Source organism: Hakea prostrata, chromosome 1 (genome assembly GCF_041222555.1).
Source record: "Hakea prostrata isolate BN-2017 chromosome 1, UWA_Hpros_2, whole genome shotgun sequence".
Lineage (NCBI taxonomy): Eukaryota > Viridiplantae > Streptophyta > Magnoliopsida > Proteales > Proteaceae > Hakea > Hakea prostrata.
Genome location: NC_142600.1, coordinates 18,373,662 through 18,396,024, shown reverse-complemented (window position 1 = coordinate 18,396,024; position 22,363 = coordinate 18,373,662). Strand labels below are relative to the sequence as shown.

Here is a 22,363-nt window from a genome sequence, read left to right as displayed (position 1 = left end):
GTTATTAATCAAAATTATTCGCATATGATTCAATTCGCCTAAAATTAATCCTAAATTTTATTCATATAGGTAAAAGTCAAGAATTTTACCAAATCAATGAAAAAAAATAACACGAATTCGAGAGAATAAATCGTATTATTTGGATTCGGAGAATAATTAAACAACTATGCTTTAGACTCTACCCTTGTTTTATGAGACAATATTGGATTGACAAACAATACTGCATGATACCTAGCCATTACTAAATACTGTGTCAGTACCTAAGAAGGCAAAAATGGCAATAAATCGATACATAATAGTATTGGTCTTGATTTTAGAACTAAGCAACATGGAAAAACATCCTTTGTTGTGCACATATATGCCAACTAATAGGCTGAGAAAGCAAAGAAATTACAAAGGTATTTTGGACTTTTTAAATTTGAAATCAAGCTTTAAATCACAACATGTTGTTTGGCATATATGTGCACAACAAATGATTTTTTTCCTGGGTAATATACTCGATCCGATACAATAAACCAAATCCTTGAACCCTTTGTGTGTTATCTAGGTTTCTTTACACCCACCACCACCACCACCACCGCAAACCAAACACCCTCGGGGGAAGTTTAAAAGGTCTTCTTTTTTAAATAAAATTAATCATAACTTTTGGGTTTGATTGATGGATATTTGTCCTTCATCCAAAGAAAATTAGATAGTCCATTTCTAATAAAATTCTTCCCTAAATAAAGTTTCAATTTTAGTGCTGCGCATTTAATGGATAGCACTATGCTGTGTGTGGCCACGATCGAACCAAATAGTTGAGGTCAAAATCTGACCACTCATTTTGCATTTTTCCCCCCGGTTACAAATAGGTATGTTTCAAAAGGTTAAAAGAAAAAAAAACATAAGAAATGAGTGATCAAGATTTCAACCTCAATCACTCATTTCTTCCTCACCGTATGCAGCTCAGTGCTGCGCAGCACTGAAGCTCTATCCCATGAATAGATTCAGGCAAACACCAACAAAGACTGCTCAATGAAAATTTTCCTAAAATATAAGTAGTACAGCAATCAAGGTAATTCTGTGCATGTTATCATGATTCAGTTATTTAACTCAAAACAAATTTGCCCCAGTTCTCATATCAGGTCGCATAATTAGTGTCACTGGCATAAAAGAGACTCTACAACAGGGTAACTACAGTCAAAAAGGTAATCAACTTCCTTTTTCCTGATCTCAACTGTAAATAGGTAATCAACTTTCTTTTTCCTGATCTCAAAACTGTAAATAAATGCTGGAAAGGCACAACAATCCGTTTCCACTTCGAAAGTAAATGGATAAGAAAAAAAATTGAGAATGGACCTGACAAGTATAGGAGGAAAACACCACTCATAGCAAGTATGACTCCACAACTGTACGGCCAAACTTCTCTTGCACATCCTTGGGAGTTTCAATCTAGAGAAGGGGAAAAAAGAAATAAATAATTCACATGAAATTTGGAAACAAATAAACAAATGAATCCAGAAAATTAACCTAGAACTTGTGCTATGAGAAATAGTTCCACTTACTGCATTCAGAGCTTTAAAAAGGGCTTTCACCGTGTTATGAGGATTCCTTGAGCCAATGACCTATAAATGATTCGAAAGGAAGGTAAACACCAAAAAGTTAAAAAATTAATTATAAAAGAAAGAAAGAAATGCAGGCAACAAGTTTGGCAGCTTACCTTGGATTTGACATTTTTGAAACCAGCTAAATTTAGGATGGTTTCGATGGTTTTACTAGCTCTCATACCTGTTCTCGTTGGAGCAGGCCACAGGTATACCTGTGAAATCGAAAAACTTTATGATTAGTTCTGCAGAAAGAACAAAGCAGGGCAGGTTTTTCCAGCAATGTAACTTTAATAGGATTGGGCTTTTGAAACGGACTTTGGAGACCGAAAGATATATAAGGGGGGAACTAAAAGGGTAATACCCAGTGCACGGGGCTTCTGTCTTTGCAGGGGAGGATTTAGCAAAGAGGCTGTTTCAAGACCTAAACCCATGGCTACTTGGACGCAATGGAGCAGCCTTATTGTTTGCACTATGGTACTAAGAATGAAGGAAAATTTTTACCAAGAAGGAAAATTTTGAAATTTTTTGCAGCAGAAAAGGGAGTCTGAGAAAGAAAAGTTCCATTACTGAACCTTGGTTTTCTTATAATTTGTTTGTACAGCATGTGCAATTGTATGCTCTTCGTATCTTTCAACATAATGAAGATTCTGGAAGCATTTTTCATAGGCCTATAGAATAGAAAAACCAAGGAGGAAGAAAATTAGTATATTTTACCAAACCAATTGATGAAAGATTTACAAAAAAAGAAAAATAAATGAAAAATGGGAGAAACGCTTGGGGAATTTCTCAATTGTGCCCACAGAAGATAACATAATCTGGCAGTCACATGAATCCAAACCAATTGATGGCACATCAAATCTGAATAATAACAAAGTAATTTAAATCAAGAACATCAATGTTCTGAAACATATACCATGACTTAGTTATGGAATGACAATAATACTCATAGGAACATAGTTCAAAGTTATATGGAATGATAATAATAATCAAAGAAACATAGTTCAAAGTTATATCTAGTGTACTGGCTATAATTTTCAACCAACCACATTCACTGCCTTTGATAGATTTCCCTAAAAATAGCTACTTCATAAGAAAAAGATCCTGGCATTAGCTTGTAGAAGTTCATCTGATAATAAAATTAACACTTTTGAGCATCTAATAATAAAAATTCCATTGTTTGAAAAAAAGAAAAGAAACGCTGATAGTCAACTTTTGACTCCCCTCCCATCTGAGGTGCATGGGATTATTGAACATGAATTTGATTATGAAACTGTTTGTGCAAGCTGCTGCTGTTGCCTTCTTCCTCCATTTGAGAACTCAATTTAGTGTGAGATCTTAATAACAGCAACCAAAACCTTTATCCCAGCCAGTGCGTGGTCTAAACTCTATTGGAATTAATATTTGATCCAATCAACACATTGCGTGTGAAGGCTGGGTGATTCTTTAGAGGGATTGGCGTCTGATCCAACCTACACCTTAACAGCATCAAGCCCATGAGATTTGAACCAAAGCTCTACTTCATTTAGTTTGAAGACTTTTCAAGTTTTCCACTTTAAAGTTCAAGTTCTTATTCTAGTTCTTTGAAGATCTCTTTCAAGCTCTTGATCGTGTTTTGATCCATATTTAAATTCCAACTGGCAAACCCTTGGGGGACTTTATCCAAATTTCATAGCCATCCACCTGGCTAACTGTTGCAGCATGGCCTGAAAGTTTACCCTTCAGTCCCATTTCTACTGGGAATCCTCCATAACTTCAGACTTAACAATCTGATTTAGTTGTTACTTCCAATATACAATCTACCTTTCATCAACTTGAGATAATCTCCTACTGTCAAAGTTAACCCTAGCTCTCAAGTGGGCCCTCGCCCCATACCAAATTCTATTCAAACTTGGCTGGTTCATGGGGAATACTCAGGAACGATCTGCTACAGTGGGCTTGATAGAGACTGAGTGATGTATCCAGCCCCCAGGCAGCCCCAATAGAGCCCAAGCCCATTACGAAGTTGGGCCAAACCAGGGGGGCCGAATTCTGTCCAGGAGTAGAATGGCCATTTTCCCACCCCTGGATCGAGAATTAGTGGTTGACTGAGTCCCATTTAATTTCTATAGTTTAACTCTGTTTTGTTTCCTAATTTAGGGTCTTATATGTTAAGTTATTGTTGGTCATTGATTATTAACTAGAGTTGTTAGTCAGTGAGGACAAGATTCCTAATTTTAAGGAAACCTTATCTTAAGGAGTTTTGAGTTATTTAGAGTCCAAATATGGCCAGGGTCAGTTTGCATAAGAGTCAAGATATTTCCTATTAAGGAGTCCCAATGTGAGGTGCCTTGAATTAGGAAAGAATTATTTCCTTTTGGAAGTCTTATTGTGAGTTTGTTTTAAATTAGGAAAAAGTCTTTGAGTTTAGTTGGGTTTGAGTGGCTATAACTAGCGTGAGTCTCTCGTTTAATTGTCAGCCTTGATTAATGGATTGATTTGAGTTTGAGAATTTGGCTTTGGGAAAGTCTTGGGATTCCCCTTGGAACCCTCCGGCTGGTATAGAGTGCTCTTGTTTCCAGTTATGAGATTCCTTCATCATCTTCAAGCTCCTCTGCAGATTTTCCAGCAAGCTCACCACCATTCAAGTAAGTCAAGAACCCCACCCCTTCCCCTCCAGTTGCAGTCATTCCACACCCCAAAACCTAACCACTGTAGCCCCTTTGCCCCTCTCCGTCGTCCCCACAGTACCTGGTCCTAGTCCCTCTAGGATTCCCTCAATCCCAGCCCCAAAACCTATCATTCTACCCTCCCTAGAATCATCTAAGCCTAGAGAACCTACTCCTAATCTTAAAACCCCCAAAGCAGCCCTAATTCTGGTGTTCAGAATTTCTGCACTTCATCTTCTTCCTTTAGAAGAGTGGCAGAATTTTTGAAATTTCCAGGAAAACCCTAGAACTTTCCAAATTTAACCACCTTTCCCTGAAACAGTTTCTAACTTACAGATTTAGTAGTATTACTAATTCTGAATTACAGAAACAGCAAACCAGCCCCTTCCCAGCCCTAGCTGAAACCCTAAATTTCAAATTTGAAACTTGAAATCCACCAGAATTCAGTTCTGTTTACCCATTCCAGTAGTTTCTTAGACCCCTAAACCCATCAATGGAAGCCTCCAGAGACCTCAGTTAAGTGCTGGAACTTAATTAGAAGATACTGAAATCGAACCCAAAACCTGGGTTTACATCACTGAGTGGAAGAAGAATAGAAAGGAGGAGAATGGAAACTAACAATAATACACACTCACATTGGAGGTTCATTGTTAACCAAATATCATAACTGAGTTCCTTCTACAGTTACAATGAAAATATAGGCAATATACCTTGCATGAAAGTAGAAACGGAAATTTAGGATAGAAACAACTTCAAATAGAAAACCAAAGATAATAATACATACTTATAAAAAGGAGTCAATATAGGAAGTCCTAAATAATCTACCCAGAATAAGCAGCAGAAGTATTGCACCACCCAGAATAAGTAGCAGAAGTATTGCACCATCAGTTTAGGACCAGCCTTGGTTTGGGTCTCCAAAGTGGATCATGTTGTTCCAAAAAAGGCTAGGCTACTGCATCTGTTCACTAAAGATCCTAGTTAACTGGCTCCTAGTCATAGTTGATCCTCTATCAATCTAGGATTACGTCACATTGCACCAAGGCCTGCCCTCTAGATTCTGGAATATTGAAAAGGTTAAAAAGAGGATCAGACATCTCATCACTTTCTAGGGTGAGCAGCATGCAAGTCAAATAGAATTCATCTTAACTAGAAGGTTTGGCAGACTCTTATGCAAGGATTGCGAAGTTATACCTGGAGAGAGCTTATGCAGTTTAGAGTAGTAGTCTTAGATATGTTCCTAGGGACAAGGAAGAATAAGAAGGTGACTTAGGCTAACCCTAAGATAAGACGGGAGCGACTACAAGGAGATCTGCTGAAATCTTTTAATGGCTCTAAATGGAAGGCGGAATTTTCAAGGAGATCTGGTGTGAATCGGATCCAGGACCACCCAAAGAGGGTCCAAGGAGGTTACCACTACCCTATGGTCCAACCAGCAACCAAGGGAATTCCGGCCAGCATAGGGGTATTTTGGTCCACTGGTCAAACTCAATCTGACCTACTTTGACTCAGAGTCCTGTTAGGAGTTTGGATCCACTTTTATTTTTGAATTTGAGTCCTTGGCTGCTAAGTTATGAACAAGTCTACTTAGGAGTTCTGATTATAGAGGGATTCCTTTAGTTGGATCAATATGTTAGTAGGATCCTAAATCTACTTTTGTTTTTGAATTTGGTTTTGTTTTGGTCAAGCTATTGAAAAGCCCTAGTTAGGTTGGGATTCCCAACTTGTAAGGGAGTTCGCTAGTTGAATCTGTTTCTTGAAAGGATTTTGTATCTACTCTTAGTTTTCAACTTGGATCTTTCTAGATGAGATATGAGTCCTTGTATAAGTTGAGTCCAAGTAGGAGTCCTAACTTGATTTTTCTTCTAAAATCGAGTTGTAGAGTGAGTTCCTTCTAAAGGCTATAAATAAGCCTCTCTGTAATGTAAAATTCAGATTATAATTAATGGAAATGAGCTGAAACTTAAAGGAGCAATTGTATGTTGTGGGTTCCCTAGAGGGAACTTGCAGCAGCCACCGAATGAAGATTCTGCAGAATTGTGTAAGTCATTAAGCACTCTTGCCTTCTTCAAAGTACAAGACAACCCCAGCCTCAATCCAAGCCTCTTCCTTCTTCTTCCACCCACTTGCACCTTTCCCTGTTTCCCCCAAACCCTAGTTTCTGCAGTTGTAGGCTTGTAGCCCCCTCCCCCCACTGCAAGACATATCCCCCCCCCCCCCCCCCAAAAAAAAAAAAAAAAAAAAAAACCCCCTCCCAAACCCTGCTGCAGCCTCTTAATCCCTACCCCAGCCCTAAATCTCCAACCCCCTTCCCTCCCCAGCCCTTCCCCCTTTCTTTACTTTCTTCTTCTTCCTCTAACTTGTGGCAGTTCTGGAATTTCCAGAAATCACAAAACGAGAATAGCAGTCACATTCAAACCCTTAGATTCCCCTAACCCTTGAGCTAGACCCACCCCTGTTGTGAAAGGTCCTCCCCCTGCCAAAACCCTGGTCTAGGCCCCAAAGTCCCCACCATGGTGGCGCACCTAGGGCTGGTTGAACCCTAAAAAGGGGCAAGTAGGTCAAAATTTTAGCCCTAATTAGCTCCTATTTTAACTTCAGAAATTTGGTTTTAATTTTCTGAGTCCAATCATGTCTTAAAGTCTTAGTTGAGTTCTAGTGTCATAGAGAGTCTTCATTTAAGTAGGACTCTTTATGGATAATTAAGTCTTTTATTTCAAGATGAGTTCTTTATTTTAAATGGTTGTTATTTAATTGTAAAGGGCATCCTAACTTATGAAGGAAACCATAGTTGAGTTAGTTTCTAAGTCCTAGTTAAGTCTAAGTCAAGTCTCCCAATTATAGTTGGATTCTTTCTTTCTTGATGCAAGACTATAAGTCATTTTTTTTTCTTGTAAAGCCGTCTGCATTGAATAAAGAATTAAAAACTCTTGTGGGATATTGGTTCGTGGGTTTCTTGGGATAGCCACAACGGATTCTTAAACTTCTTGATTTCAACTTTCCAGTGCAGCAAATCTTCTTCAAAAAACCAGCAACCATCTTCATCTCCAACAACTTCTCCAAGTAAGTAGACACCCCCATCCTCCTTCCCCTTCATCCCAAACCCATCACATCCCTCCCCCTCCCCCTTCTCTCTCTTGCACTACTTAGGAAACCCCACCCCACCCAATCACAGCCCCTAGTTCCCGCTCCCCTACCCCCTGTGATCCTCCTAGACCCATTCCCCAACCCTCGTTCTCCCTTCCTCCCCTTTTCTGGCTTGCAGCAACTAGAAACAGAAGGAGACCTTCCCAAGATCAATCCCCTCTGTTCTCTTTCAACCCTTGGGTGATTCTGGGTATCTCAAAACCAACCCATAAGTCCCCTGTTCTCTCTCAACCCTAGGGTGATTCTGGCCTTCTGGGTATCTCAAAACCATACCATAGGTATTTGATAAAACCTTAATTTTACCCTTTTCCCAGTTGATCTCAACCCATTCAGATTTAGTTAATTGAGCTTTCCATATTAAATTTGGACTGATCCCTTTCATCCCATATTAGTTTAAAATAATTCTTACCCCACCAAATTGATCCAAAGTCTTCCCATGGGAAATTTGTAAAATTCTAAAATTTTCCCCAACAACCCGTATCCCTTCTACACAAATATTCCTTGCACTTCAGATCAACCATCAACTGAGCTAAACTCAAAACTGAATGACAACCCCCAACCCTATCAAGTGTCTCTCATCAACGATGACAAACTGGAGTAAATTTGAGACGTTTAGCACCCATCAGTCTCCATTCTTAGTCTAAGGAGAGATCTGGTGTGATGTTGTTCACTTGTTCCTATGAGACTTTCTGATATTATTCTTGGGAAACCTTGGATGAATGATAATGATGTCACCATCAAGGTAAGGGAAAATACTTGTAAATTAAATTGTCCTCCCCTAAACCTTCCTGAAGAAACTAAGAAGAGCAGGCTAAAGAACCCATTAGAAGGACTCCAATACCAAACCACAGCAATTGGTGGTTCCACTGATAGAATCTTAAGGACACAGTCAAGAAAGCAACCAGAGGATGAACCCATTCCATCAAACCAGAACCTCCATCCACAGTAAGTGCCAGAAAAGATTGACAAAGATAATGAGGCTAAACTAGAGGAGTACCAAGAGTTGACTCAATGGTCGTGACAGCTGAAGAAGGTACTACCACAGTTTACAAGGACTTGGTCAGAGCAATAACACTAGTTGGAGATGTGCCCGAAGAAGTACCTTCCCTATCAGAAGTTCACCATGCCCTTGACCTAGAAGATAAGAGTTGCCCAAAATTTCCGAAGTGACATCAGGAGAGCTGCTTGATCTAGCCCCTGTTCCAGTGTTGTCAAAGCGTCCGCCTAGGTGGCAAAGTGGTTTTTAAACCGCTTAATTGACGCGCTGTTTTTTTCCGTTTTTTCGCCTAAGCTCGCCTTCTGTGCCATATTGCCGCCTAGACACTAAAGCAACCGTTTTTTTGACATTTTGTACATAAATTTTTTTAATCAAATTTATTCTACAAAACCATATATTAATTTAATAGCTTAATCATTTCAGAATCGAGTCCCACATTGCAAAGGAATTCCGAGGCCCAAAGTGACATAGAACCTCTACAAGCTCCAGGGGCACTGCCCCCACACCCCTGCTGGGTGGCCTCCCAGGACCTCGTGCCCATTGGCAACAAAATGTGAAGCATGAGCCATACTCAACATCGAGAATCAATGAATCATTTAATGGACAATGACTTGGAAATTGGAATAATGAGATCTATTAATTTATCGTGTTCACCTTGTTAGTACATAGTCATTGTTATGATGTTTGATGAGATGAACTTATGTTTGTGTTTTTTTTTTGGATAATTTGTCATAATTATGATTCTTGAATGCTTTCTTTTTTGGATGAATGTGACTATTGAGTGTTTTTTTTTTTTTTTAAACTTATTATAGAAAATAGTTGTATTGAAAAATTTTGACCCAACTGCTTTGGTCGTCTTATTGCCGCCTAGGCGCCACTTTGTCGCCTAATTGCCTAGGCGGAGCCCCAATCACTTTGTCGCCTTGCCGCCTTGACAACCTTGCCTCGTTCCATGCGACACACACTATGCCCTAGAACAACTCCTTGAAGAAATTAAAGTAGACTATATCAAAGTAAACAAGGCCAACACAATGGAAGCGAAGAAGGTGATTGAAAACACTCCTCAAGTCATCGGAGAAAGGAAAGAAGACAAGGTTGATGATAAGTTTATTTTTATGCATAATATTTTGAGTAATTAATTGTTTTCATGTATTCACACTCGTTTTGTATCATTTTACCCTAATATCGCATGTAAATGAGCATAAGATGCACTCTCCCCAAATTTAGGTAATTTATATTTATCTTAGTAAATCCTGAGTATTTGGACTCCTTCAACAACAAGGATTTGCTTGAAGCAATTAGTGGAGTTGGAAGGTTGATCAAAGAAGGAAAAAGAACCATATTCAAAGAAAGAAAAATGAAGAATCCCGTTTTTGGATGTGTTTGTCCAATTTCGATCAAGTCCTTCATCGGATGGTCATTCGACGTCTAATTGAGCTGACTTTTGGAGGGGAGCTTCACGATGTCTTGATCTTTAAATCCAATGGTGGGATTATGCATTTGAGCTCTCGAAATCAATGCGATTTGTATGCCACCTGGACAAACGAATTTCTTGGTTGAGTTAGATTGGAAACTCAGAGTTTGTTTCAAACTGTGTCAGAAATGTAATCCAGGAAATCACTCTATAAAAGTGGAGCATACTCCAGCAATAGAAAAACGTTTTTGGGCCTTGGAGGACGAATTTCATACAAGAGGAGCTGCTGGAGTGCTACTTTGGGGCAAATTTTGAAGAGTTGCTGCTGAAGTCTCTTCTTCTTCTTCCTCTAGAGTGATGTTTCCCTTAACTACTTCTTCTTCTTCTCCTCTTATGATGTTCTAAACTTTTATTACTAGGGCGTAGATGGATCCTTACATGAATTAATTTATTGATTTCTCTTTTCTATGCAATACAATCCTCTACTCTTTGCTTTCTTTAATTTTTTTCTTAATGTCCGAATGCTTGATCAACATTGATGAATTTTGTGGTATGCTTTCATGCATGTAACAATGGAGAATGCATGCAAGACCTAGGGTTGAAGAATGATAAATTACATCTAACGAGTAACAGGTTAGACAGTTTATTCGCCATTGTTATGGGATTCTGTGTTTCATGCAATGCATTGAATTGATCATCTAAGCATAATTGGTGGGGGGTTTAATGTGTTAGGGACCCTCAAGTGTAACAGATGGGGTGATCTAAATTACTAATCTTGTCGGCAAGGGTAGAGAGTAAATTGATTGTATGAAGGGGAGGGATTAATAATTTATGACATGTTTGGTGAAATCGAAACTCTAGTATTTTTCGTTAATTAATTTGTTTATTATTTTCCTTTTGTGATTTTGCTAGTATAATCAATAGTTAATTCTCAGTTTTATCACTAGATAATTGTAAGTGTTTTTGAAGTTGGTACGTAATTTGACTCTTTTCGATCCTTGTGGGAATGATATCCCTCTTACTCTCTATTACTTGGGCGACCTCGTGCACTTGCGAGTACAAACGCTACCGTTGAAGATGGTACTAGAGATGTCCACAACAACATGATGATTGTACTAGTGGAAGCTAAGGATAAAGGAGATTCCAAGAGCATGATGACTGATTTTGAGCACAAGCATATTGACTTTGTCCTACAACCATGGTTCTCCAAAGAGAAGGCCCCCATAATCAAAGTCTAACTTTGCGTTCCTACTTTGACAAAGTTTTGCTTGGGAGTGGTACAAGCAGCAGTGCACATGTTCCATTCCCCCCCCCCCCCCCAAAAAAAAAAAAAAAACCAATCACACCAAAATTCAAGGTCAGATTTTTCCCCAAAAGGGGAGGGGAGAATTGATGTGAAGCAAATCCTACTAGCAACCCAGGAAATTTGACCAACATAGCAGTATTTTGGATCCCCTAGCCAAACCTAATTTGATCTAGTTGATTCAAAGTTTTGTGAAGAGTTTAGATCTATTTTTATTTTTGAATTTGAGTCCTTGGTTGTTAAGCTATGAAAGAGTCCACGTCTAGACAAAAGTCCTAATTACAGAGGTATTCCTTCAGTTGGATCCAATATTAGTAGGATCCTAGATCTACTCTTGTTTTTGAATTTGGTTTTATTTTGGTCAAATTATTTAAGTCCCAGTTAGGTTGGGATTCCTAGGTTGTGAAGGAGTCCCCAACTTGTAATCTACATCTTGCAAGGATACCATATATACTCTTAGTTTTCAATTTGGATCCTTCTAAAGTGAGACGTGAGAGTCCTTGTATGAGTCCTTAGTCCAAGTAGGAGTCTTAGTTTGATTTGTCTTCTAAAGTCGAGTCCTATTATGAGTTCCTTCTAAAGGCTATAAATAAGCCTCTCTATAATGTAAAATTCAGATTAGGATTAATGCAATTAAGATTAGATTCCCTAGAGGAAACTTGCGGCAGCCATTGAATGAAGATTCTACAAAATTGTGAAGTCATCAAGCACCCTTGCCTTCTTCAAGTCAGTACAAGACTACCCCAACCCCAAACCCAGCCCATTCCCTCTTCTTCCTTCCACTCACACCCTTCCCTCTTTCCCCAAAACCGTAGTTTCTGCATTTGCAGCCCCTCCCCCATTGCAAGTCATCTCCCCCCTCTCCCAAACCCTGTGGCAGCCCCTTAACCACTCCCCTCCCCAGCCCTTCCCCCTTTATTTGCTTTCTTCGTCTTCTTCCTCTAGCTTGCAGCAATTCTGGAATTTCTAGAAAACACAAAACCCAGCATTGCAGCCCCATTCAAACCCTAAAATTCCCCTAAACCCTTGATCTAGACTCACCCCCTTAGGACTTAGGACCCGTTCGATAACCCACCAAGTGTTTTTGCTACAAAAAACACCATAAATAGTTTTGATTGTTTCTGGAAGAAGAAACATTTTTTTTAGGCATTTGACAAACTTGCTTCTAAAAGCGAAAATATCACCGGCAGGGTTTTAGCAGAGTTCTTATGTTTAGAATGTCAAATTCTCTGAATACCAAACCCTTTCACTTAAACCTAGCCCGCTTCCAACTTTGGCTTCGAGAAATAGACACAACAACAAATAGTTGTTGCGTCAAAACAGTTTTTTAAAGCAGAAATTTTCATAAATTTCAATGTATGTTTAAAAAAAATCACATGAAACAAAAGAGTTTTATCAAAAGGTTTTGGCCGATGTTGTTTTTCGAAGTAAGAAACACTAGAAACTATTTTTCAGTGGGCTATCAAACTGTTCTCTGGTAGGGAAAGCAAACACAAAGACCTACAATGTCCTATACGAAAAAACTTAACAATGAGGCTGGTGAAAATGCAACCTGTAGAATCACTAAGATAACAAAAAGGAAGAATTGAGAGTTGGATCATGTTAGATGTAACAAGAGCGAGGATGGTAGAGTACTAATTCAGGATGAGGACATTTTAGGGAGATGGGGAGACTACTACTATAATATTCTAATGGACATGCTCGAATTGATAGGATAGAGTTATAAGAACCCACGAATCGAATGCAAAACTGATATTATTTAATTGATAGAATAACGATGAACAATGATAAACTGGTTACAATAGTGCTAGTCACCCCCACAGCACATTGCTGCCCCTCAACCTACGGCTGCCCAAACACTCACATAAATAATCATTAACTACTACTCACATCTTACCCCTATTTATAACCCTTAATCTCCCCAAATCTCTCTCATTCAGTAGTCAATATTCTGCAATATTCTACCTGTCCCCAAATCTCTCTCATTCAGTAGTAAATATTCTGCAATATTCTGCAAATCATTCACAATATTCTACCTAACCCCAAATCCCTCTTATTTAGTAGTAAATATTTGCAATATTCTACAAATCATTCTCTATTCAACAATCTCCTTCCCAGGACCAGATCTGATTGATTTCTTAATTCAGCAACCTCCTTCTCAGGACCATATCTAATTACCTTCCCTAGATGTTGTTCACCAAATCCAGCTTTTTTCTTGTGCTTGCGAGATACACACGAGATATGAGGGGTCTATCAATACTCCCCTCCAACAGTATCACCTTGTCCTCAAGGTAAAAATTAGGAAAGAATTTATTCAGCAATCGCACCCACGTTGCACCAGAATTTTGCCAGAATTCAAGCTGTTTCATCTCTGACGGTGCAGACGAGTCCCCTTCCATCGCTACCATTATCAGCCATGGTGGTTTCGCCGGAGTTCTTGCTTCCCAATCCCCCTTACTTTCTATCCAAAAAAAGCCTTTGTGGCCCCCTCCTATGTTTCTTCTCTTCTCTCTCTTTAGTGGAAAACTCAAATAGAACTTCCATGCCATTGTTTCGATTATCGGCGCAAGCCTGAACAAGTTTGAAATTAATCATGGCTTTATCTGCAATTTTCGCCTTCGTCGATCCGCTTCCTCTTCCTTGTGATTGCATAGCATGGTTGTCTTCACTAATGTTGATCGCTATTTCACGATTGTGCGAACTCAAAATTCGTTTTGATTCTCTGCTATTACCAAAATCTATTTTAATGGCTTCTGGAAACTCACCCAAGTAAATACCGACCAAGATCTATCATACACCCAATCTAGCACATATCCTTCCAAATGTTGGAGAACCACACTCAACCTTCTCTCCTCCTCAATTTAGTGTTTCCAACAGAATAACAACACTTCAAGAAGCCATTCTTGCACATTGCCTTCGCCGGAAAACATGGACAATCCGGTGTCAATCTATTTCTGCAGATCGTCACTGCTCTAATACCAATTTGATAAGAACCCACGAATCAAATGCAAAACTGATGTTATTTAATTGATAGAATAACGATGAACAATGATAAACTAGTTACAATGGTGGCAGTCACCCCCACAGCACATTGCTGCCCCTCAGCCTACGGCTGCCCAAACACTCACATAAATAATCCTTAACTACTACTCACATCTTACCCCTATTTATAACCCCTAATCAACCCAAATCTCCCCAAATCTCTCTCATTCAGTGGTAAATATTCTGCAATATTCTGCAATCATTCACAATATTCTGCTTGTCCCCAAATCCCTCTTATTCAGTAGTAAATATTCTTCAATATTCTACAAATCATTCTCTATTCAACAACCTCCTTCTCAGGACCAGATCTAATTACTTTTTTTATTCAACAACCCCCTTCTCAGGACCATATCTGATTGCCTTCCCTAGATGTTGTTCGCCAAATCCAGCTTTCTTCTTGTGCTTGCGAGATACACATGAGATATGAGGGGCCTATCATAGAGTTATAAGTGGATGGAAATACTTGTCATGGACATAAACAACGTAGCGAGATAGAAGTCAACGAGGTCCAATGGAAGATGGAGGGAGGTCAAAATCCAGACCGGATGTGATCTCAATTGAAGTGTGGAAGAGCTTAAAGGCACAATGTGTCTCTTGGAAAACAAAGCCGTTTAACGAGATTTGGAGTACAAAGAAAATGCCAGATGAGTGGAGAAGTATCACAATGCTGATTTTTAAGAATAAAGGTGATATCCAGAATTCGAATAACTATAAAGGTATTATTAGACTTATGAGCCATACCATGAACTTATGGGGGGGAGGGAAATCATTGAAGCTTAGTTAAGATGAGAAACTGCTATACCAGAAAACCAATTTATATTTATGCCAGGAAGATCGACAACTAAAACTATTCACCTACTAAGAAGGCATATGGAAATCTTTAGGGCCCACAAAAAGGACCTGCAATCCTTACTGATTTAGTAAAACTGTAAGATAGAGTCCCTAGAGAGCTCATTTGGGAAATCCTAAGGAAGCGAGGGAGCACACGTAATTACATCGATATAATTAAAGACATGTATAAGGACAAAGTGACGAACGACAGAACTGCAAAAAGGGCAAAGTAAGGAATTACCAATTACAATTAAGGCTACACCAAAGGTCAGCTCTAAGCCCTATTTGTTTGGACTCACAATGGATGATCTTACTAGCCACATACAAAATGAGGTACCCTAGTCCATGCTCTTCGCCGATGGCATTATTTTATGAGACAATAGAAGGGATTAATGCAACATTGGAGCCACGGATATCATTGTTGTCAAGATGAATAGGCGACCAAAGTGATTGAGGCACCTCCCTAGACAGCAATACGGCAACAAAGCGGTTGGGGCTCTTTTTTTAATACAATTATTTCATGCGGCACAAATAATATACCAAAAACCGATAAAGTCTTACTACAAGCTAAAAAAATATTAATTAATCATGATTGTGAAAGATTATTATTAGAAAAATAAATATAAGTCCATCTCATTGTAATACAAATATAGCAATTAGTAACATGATACAATGACATTATAACATATGATTCCCAAATCCAAAATACATAACTATTATATTTGTATATGGTTTTAAAGAATTAGTTAACCAAATTATTTAAAAAAAAAAAAAAGAATAATTAGCCTAACAAAGATTCAAGAACATATAAAATCCTTTATATTACAAAATTTCAAAGTTAATCTTACACATTAAGGGAAAAATATTTTTTTGTTGAATGTGGGAAAATAAGCATGATGTGGTCTATAATATATACAATTGTTGGCTTGTTGCTCAACTTAAACATCCGACTTCTTTTACCTGATTTTTTTTAAGTAAATGAATAATTCTTGAATCTATATCAAATTTTAATTTGTCCAGAATTTGTTAGTGCTTTTTTTATTAAACCGACAAATTAATAGATCGCATTATTCTGTATAATTGTCCATCTAATAATTCCTAAATCAGAAATGCATGACGATCATATTCATATATGGTTTTGCAGAACAAATTGATGTTTAAAAAATAAAAAAGTTAGTTACAAAATGTTAAAAACATTTATTGCTTTAGCGCTTAGGTAGCAATATGGTGCACAAGGCGACAAAGTGGCAATGCCTAGGCAATAATGTGACTAAAATCTTGCATTTTAAAAAAGCACCTCAGCACCTAGGCGGATGCGTTGATAACCATGATGGCGATCAGCTTTGGAATCAAGAGGTTCTAAGATAAATAGAACAAAAACACAGTATATGATAAGTAACATTAGTCAAATTGTGAGAAGCAATGAAGTAGTGAGACTTGAGGATCAAGAGACACTGCAAAGTAAATGTTTAGGTACTTGGGCTCTACCATTAACAGTGAGGTTTGATATAGATGATGATGTTTCTCACAGAATTAAGGTAGGATGGTTGAACTGGAGAGGTGCTTCGGATGTGTTATGTTACAAATGTATGCTTGTTAAACTAAAAGGAAAATTCTAAAAGACAGTTAGTAGAACGGATATGGTCTATGGGAACAAAATGTTGCGCTACCAAGAGGAGCCATATAAACAAAATAAATGTAGCAGAGAAGAGTATGTTAAGGAAGATGTGCAGCAAGACTAGGAGAGATAGAGGAAATAATGATTATATTAAATCCAACTAGGATATTGCACAAATTTATGACAAGCTAAGAGAGTGTTGCTTGAGGTGGTATGGGCATATCCAAAGAAGGTCATAAGAGGCACTTATAAGGAAGAGTAATCAAATCTAACTGGAAGGAGCTAAAAGAGGTAGAGGTCGCCTAAATTGATTATTAAAGAAGTGGTAAGAAAGGGTATGCATGAGCTAGGACTAGATGTCCATATGAGGGCACATAGAGCTGTCTGGAAGACTAAGACCTGTGCGGCTGATCCCGTATAAAGGGATATTCCTAGAATGCTACCTTGACTTTGTCTTCTATTTATCTTCATATATGTTTAAATTTACCATAGTTGTCACTTTTACTTAACCTTTTAAGGATCTATGTAGCCAACCCCATTGGGTTGGGGTATGGTTATGGTTGTTGTTCTTTAATGCCTTAAAAATCATTAAGCTAAATTATGTTTCAGATTCATCCTAGGCATAATCAAACCATACCTTTCACATTATTGGTGGACTGTTGGAACGCTAGATAACTACCACTGTTAAGCAACAAGAGTCCTCTCCTGAGCATTTATTGTAGTCAAATAACTAAATAACGAAAAGAAAATACCTTTTGTAGAGCAATAGGAATTGCTGGGCCCTTTGCTTTTGCAAAACCGATAACTCCATGGTAGTTCCCACAAGCCAACATTGCAGTGTACTTAACTACTTGACCACCCTAGAGCACAGAAAAAAAATTTGAGAAACATTTTTGAAGACTAAACTAAACATTTATTATAAATTGAAAAGAAGGTAGCAGTACCTTTGTGACTTTACATGTTCGATTAACATCAATTACCTTCACATCAAAACCCTGCCATTTTTTAAGAGACAAATGTTCAATAGGAATACCAAAAAACAAACACAAAATATGTATATTAATACACAGCAAGAATTAAAGAAAATAAACACAACTAATACTCAAAGGTCCCACTAAAATCATGATGCGGAGATAGGGTATTGGACCTTAATATCAAATTGGCCCAAGGAAATCAGCACCACATATCTCAAGAAGTCCATTAATTGCATGCTTTTTAATGGATAAGAGAAGTCTATATAGGGAGACATGTTTAAGGAATAATTCGTCTTACGATCACAACTGTGTGGTATCAAAAGTATGAGCTCCGTACTGTGTATTTCCTTTTTAACAACACCTTCCAGCCCAGAGAATGTTATCATCTTCATGATCTCAATCCCAGCACCAATCTGACTCAGAACTTAGTTGCCTAACTCTATACTGTTCTGTTTTTATGTATTATCACAAACTACAAACCCTAGGATTCGTTCTACTCATAGCCCTATACTGCACTCTTTCTATTTTTCTTAGTGAATTGTCTACAAATATTATCAACTTTCCCTAAACCCACTCCTATCCCTAATTAATTCTCATCTGTGGGTTTCAATAATTAAAATGCCACATGCCCTACCAGTTACCCACAAGATGAATAAATAAGTTACAACCTTACAAAAACTTTTCAAACATTACTTATGACATTAATCCAGGCAAATCTGTAGTGAGTGTTACAATAGGGAGACACATACACAACAACATAGCAGAAGCAGTCTAGATTTATAAATTCACTTACTATTCTGTAAAGTGGCCTTCTTTTCTTCTCTGTTAGAGTGTTCCTCTCCTCTGCCAGATCCTTAATCTGTTCCTCTAGTACCTTACCCTTCTTTCCAAATGTATGATCCAACTCGCCTAGCTTCTCCTCAAGTATTTTGTCAATGGCATTAATTTTCTCTAACAGCGCATCATCCTTCTCTTTCATGTCACTGAAGTCTTCATCTTCATCATCATCCAGGTCAGCACCCTGAATAATTTGCTTCTCTCTTTCAAATCCAGCATGTTCTAGGAGATCACTAGATGGTCCAACCTGCTCATGCTCGATGAGTCCAAAATTCGCAGGATTGTTAGGATCAAAAGCTTCCTTCCAGTCCATCATCCTCACAGCCCTATTTAATTTCTGAATGAGCATGAACCTTTCCTTTCCAGTAGCTTCTTTCAGTCGGTTCATTAAGTCACCAATAACCCTATATTCCAATCGAAGTTTGAGATGTTTTTCTTCAAACCTGTCGATTTTATTCATCCAGTTGAATGTATCGTCAAGTGTTTCTGTCAAGCAAAGTTAAGAACAATTGTAAAATCTTCTATCTTGTTTCTCTAATCACAAGAACCAGTAGGATAAATCAACGCTCCAAGACAAAACCAAGTTAAGACAAACAAAGCCACATAATCTACAGAATAAATGAGGAAATACCTGCATCAACGAAGTTTTTGAGCAACTCCTCATGCCTCTTGAATTTCCTCTCGAACTCAAGTTCTCGCTTCTCCTCAGCTTTTTTGGAGAACCTCTCATCATCTTCACTCTCAGAATCTGTGGGTTCTTCCTCGTCACTCTCATCAAGGTCATCGGTTTCCTTCAGCTTCTTTTTCTCAAGCTTCTCAATTAGCGGCCCGACACCCATGTAATCCTCTTCGTCCTCATCGTCGTCACCTATTTCTATACCAGCCCTCTTCTTCTCCTCTCTCTCCCTTTGCTTCTCTCTTTCAACTTCGGCAAGAAGCTCATGAATCGTGCTATCTGAACAGAAGTAACGATGACCCAATGCATAACGACTCAGATCGAAATTCGAAATGGGTCTGTGGAAAATGATGAACTTGAGCAGCAAAATTTGGAAATGAAGAGAATTTTCTACAGAGATTGAATGTAGGCCTAATGGATTTCTTGTGGACTTGGTTGAGCAGGAACTGAGACCAAGCTCCTCGTGATTTGGCTATGGCTGCTGCAGCCATTCGTAGCCCCTGCGGAAGGAATCCAGACAGCTTATGGACGCGATGATTGAATTGGGAAAAACCCAAACTATAGACGGTTAAACCCTGGTTAAACCCTCAGGCCCTCTTCTCAGCTCTCAACTATTCTTCTAAATTAAAAGAGGGTAATTTCTCATTTTCTCTACCAAAAAAAAAAAACATATTTTGCCGTCTTACTAGATCTCGGTTGAGATTTTAATTTCGAGGAAATTTCTTCACTGGCCTTAAAACACACTTAAGATGAGTAAAATGCATTTATACTCTTTCGACTCACAATTGTTCTAGTGGTAAGACACATACTTTGTAATGAACTTCACTCCAAAAAAAAAAACCTAATCAGACTAACACATGGCTGTTAAGTACATCCAAATTTCAGACGTGGAGAGACCAAAATGCTTTTCAAGTTATTTAAGGGCCTGTTTGGTTACTTGAGTCTATAGATTTCAAAAATTTAGAGATTTCAAATCTATAGACTTCAAATCTCTAGAGTCATGATTCGTAAAATTAACTGTTTGGTTAGTTTGAATTTTTGGAATGAAATTTCTATATTTATCTTAAAAAAATATTTATTGAATTATGGTTCAAATCTTTAACGTTTTGATAGTATGGTGAAATCTCTGGATTTCACCTCATACCCATAAATCTATAGATTCACGTTTTTAGTGTAAAAATGTGAATCTCTAGATTTCATGAATCTAGGAATTCACACAACGTGAAAATCTCCTATTTGGAATCCGGGGATTTGAAATCTTCGGATCGTTATTAGCCCTAAGATATTGTGTTATAATAATTTTTTAAATGACTTGAATGGTTGTAAAGGTATTTAAGTAATTTTATCTGTCATTTAACAGCATAATTTAACTATGAGTAACATGTAATTATGCATATGGGTGTCATGTAATATTGAAAATAATAGTTGGTGATCACTATTTTCACCCAAAAAATAGTAGATGCCGTGTAATTTTCTCTTTTTTTTTTTTGGAGTGGAAGAAAATTTATTTAAAAAACCAACTCAAAACTCATGACATCACTTGTACAAACCTCGAGCAACCATAGGTAGGATAATGGCCATTTTGTAATGGTCTGGATTGACAAGGCCTCCTTTGCCAAGGTATTAGCCACATGGTTGAGAGACCTTGGGAAAAACACAAAAGATAGACAAACGACTCTACCAGACTCCAATATATTGTACAATGGGTAACTCCACATTTGATAGTCATTTTTACACCTTTCTGGGGACATCCATGAGTTCTACCAAATCAGATTCAAAGATATTCCTTTGCTAGTGCTAGCAAACATTCCACATCGAAGATCCAATGCCTCTATCTGGAAGCTGGAAGAAGCTCTAGTCCTCATCAATGCAGTTACTACTAGGTTGCCATTTCGCATCTATGTCCCTATTCCACGACGTCTCAGTAATTAATTTGACCACACCTACTAGAGGTTTCTCCCATTGCACCTTGCCTTCTTGAGTAATAACCATATCACTAAGGCACTGTTTGCTTGCAGGAACAAAGGTGCGGTGAAAAAAAAAAAAGGGTGGAAAAAAAGTTTGAAAAAATAAATTTTTCTATGAAATCCCAAAAGTGTGATTTATTTGGTTCATGGGATGGAAAAACTGGCAGAGTGATGTGACATGTTGACTTTCCCACCCGTGCATTTTCAAAACCCCATAAATTAAATGAGATTTTGTGAAAAAATGTGAAAAACAACAAAATAGAATCCATATTTAACACTTATACACAAAATCCCTTCTTTTCATTCTCCATCACCCCTATTACATGTGGAGTCCACAGATTTTTTTCTTTTTTTTTCTCATTAGTTTTTTTTTTCACCCCACCTTTGCAAATAAACGCAGCCTAAGGGAATTTGGATGTGAATGATTTAGCTCCCAGTATTCTCAAAGGCCTTCCTTGTCAGTTCACATATTTGAATAGGTCTATTGTTTCCCCCAAATAACACTGCATTGCGCACCCTCCAAATGTACCAGTAGGGAATCTACAAAGTTGACAGATCAAGACAATTGGAAGACCCAAAGCAAATCCTTTTCTAAAAGAAACCTTCAGTTTCAGGGACTGTTTATGCTCTCCAAATCATTTTCAAGTATCCTTTGAAATCAAGCTTGGTTGAAGGCATTGGGCTGGGATCGAGGTTGAATTTACTGTCATGTCATTCAGACTTCAATGAAAAATGAAAATATCCCAAGCCTACTCCTCCAATGTCGGCATCTAATAAGAAAGTTGAGTTTAGATAAGAGCCCCATATATTGTAGATCCTTCTCTTAAAGCCTCTAGAGGGCTTTATGTAGAGATCTTGATATAAGTGTCTTTTGATGAATGAAAAAAGAGAGCTCCTAGCCTCCTAGGTTGGAAACAGGGTGGGTACTCAAAGGCCCCAAGACCACCCACCAAGTCAGGTGCTGTGCACTCCATAACTGAAAATCTAGTTTTCCTAATGTTGTATTATTTTTAATATAATAAAATAATAAACGTTTCATTTGAAATTGGATTTATAAGTGCGAAAACTTTCCTTTGTTTATTTTAGGAAAGTGTGTTAGATGGTCTCACATTGGAAATCGAGATGTCGGAATCCAAGTTAATTAATAGGTCGCCTATTAACTTTGATTTAATATCAAAGACATGCCAATGCGTGTGTGTGTGGCGGTGTCGTCCGAAACGCTTGGTTTTGGCGCACGAAGTAGATCCATAAATGTCTATTTTGATCAACGGCAGATCTAGGGCAATCGAAGTAGATCCATAAATGTCATCTTGATGGTTCAATCTGGAC

General features: G+C 38.0%; 1 protein-coding gene across 1 annotated transcript; it reads right to left on the bottom strand.

The window, feature by feature from the left end:
- Positions 1–1,011: 1,011 nt before the first annotated feature.
- Positions 1,012–20,965, bottom strand: LOC149028030 (Ribosomal protein S5 family protein). The gene is made up of 10 exons (XM_089146642.1): positions 20,832–20,965; positions 20,618–20,711; positions 19,023–19,539; positions 18,348–18,877; positions 17,525–17,575; positions 17,333–17,440; positions 2,159–2,254; positions 1,700–1,798; positions 1,545–1,604; positions 1,012–1,431 (listed from the first exon to the last, which is right to left on the bottom strand). The coding sequence occupies exons 1-10, from the start codon at positions 20,963–20,965 to the stop codon at positions 1,366–1,368; spliced, it is 1,755 nt and encodes a 584-aa protein (XP_089002768.1). The 3' UTR covers positions 1,012–1,365.
- Positions 20,966–22,363: the final 1,398 nt, after the last annotated feature.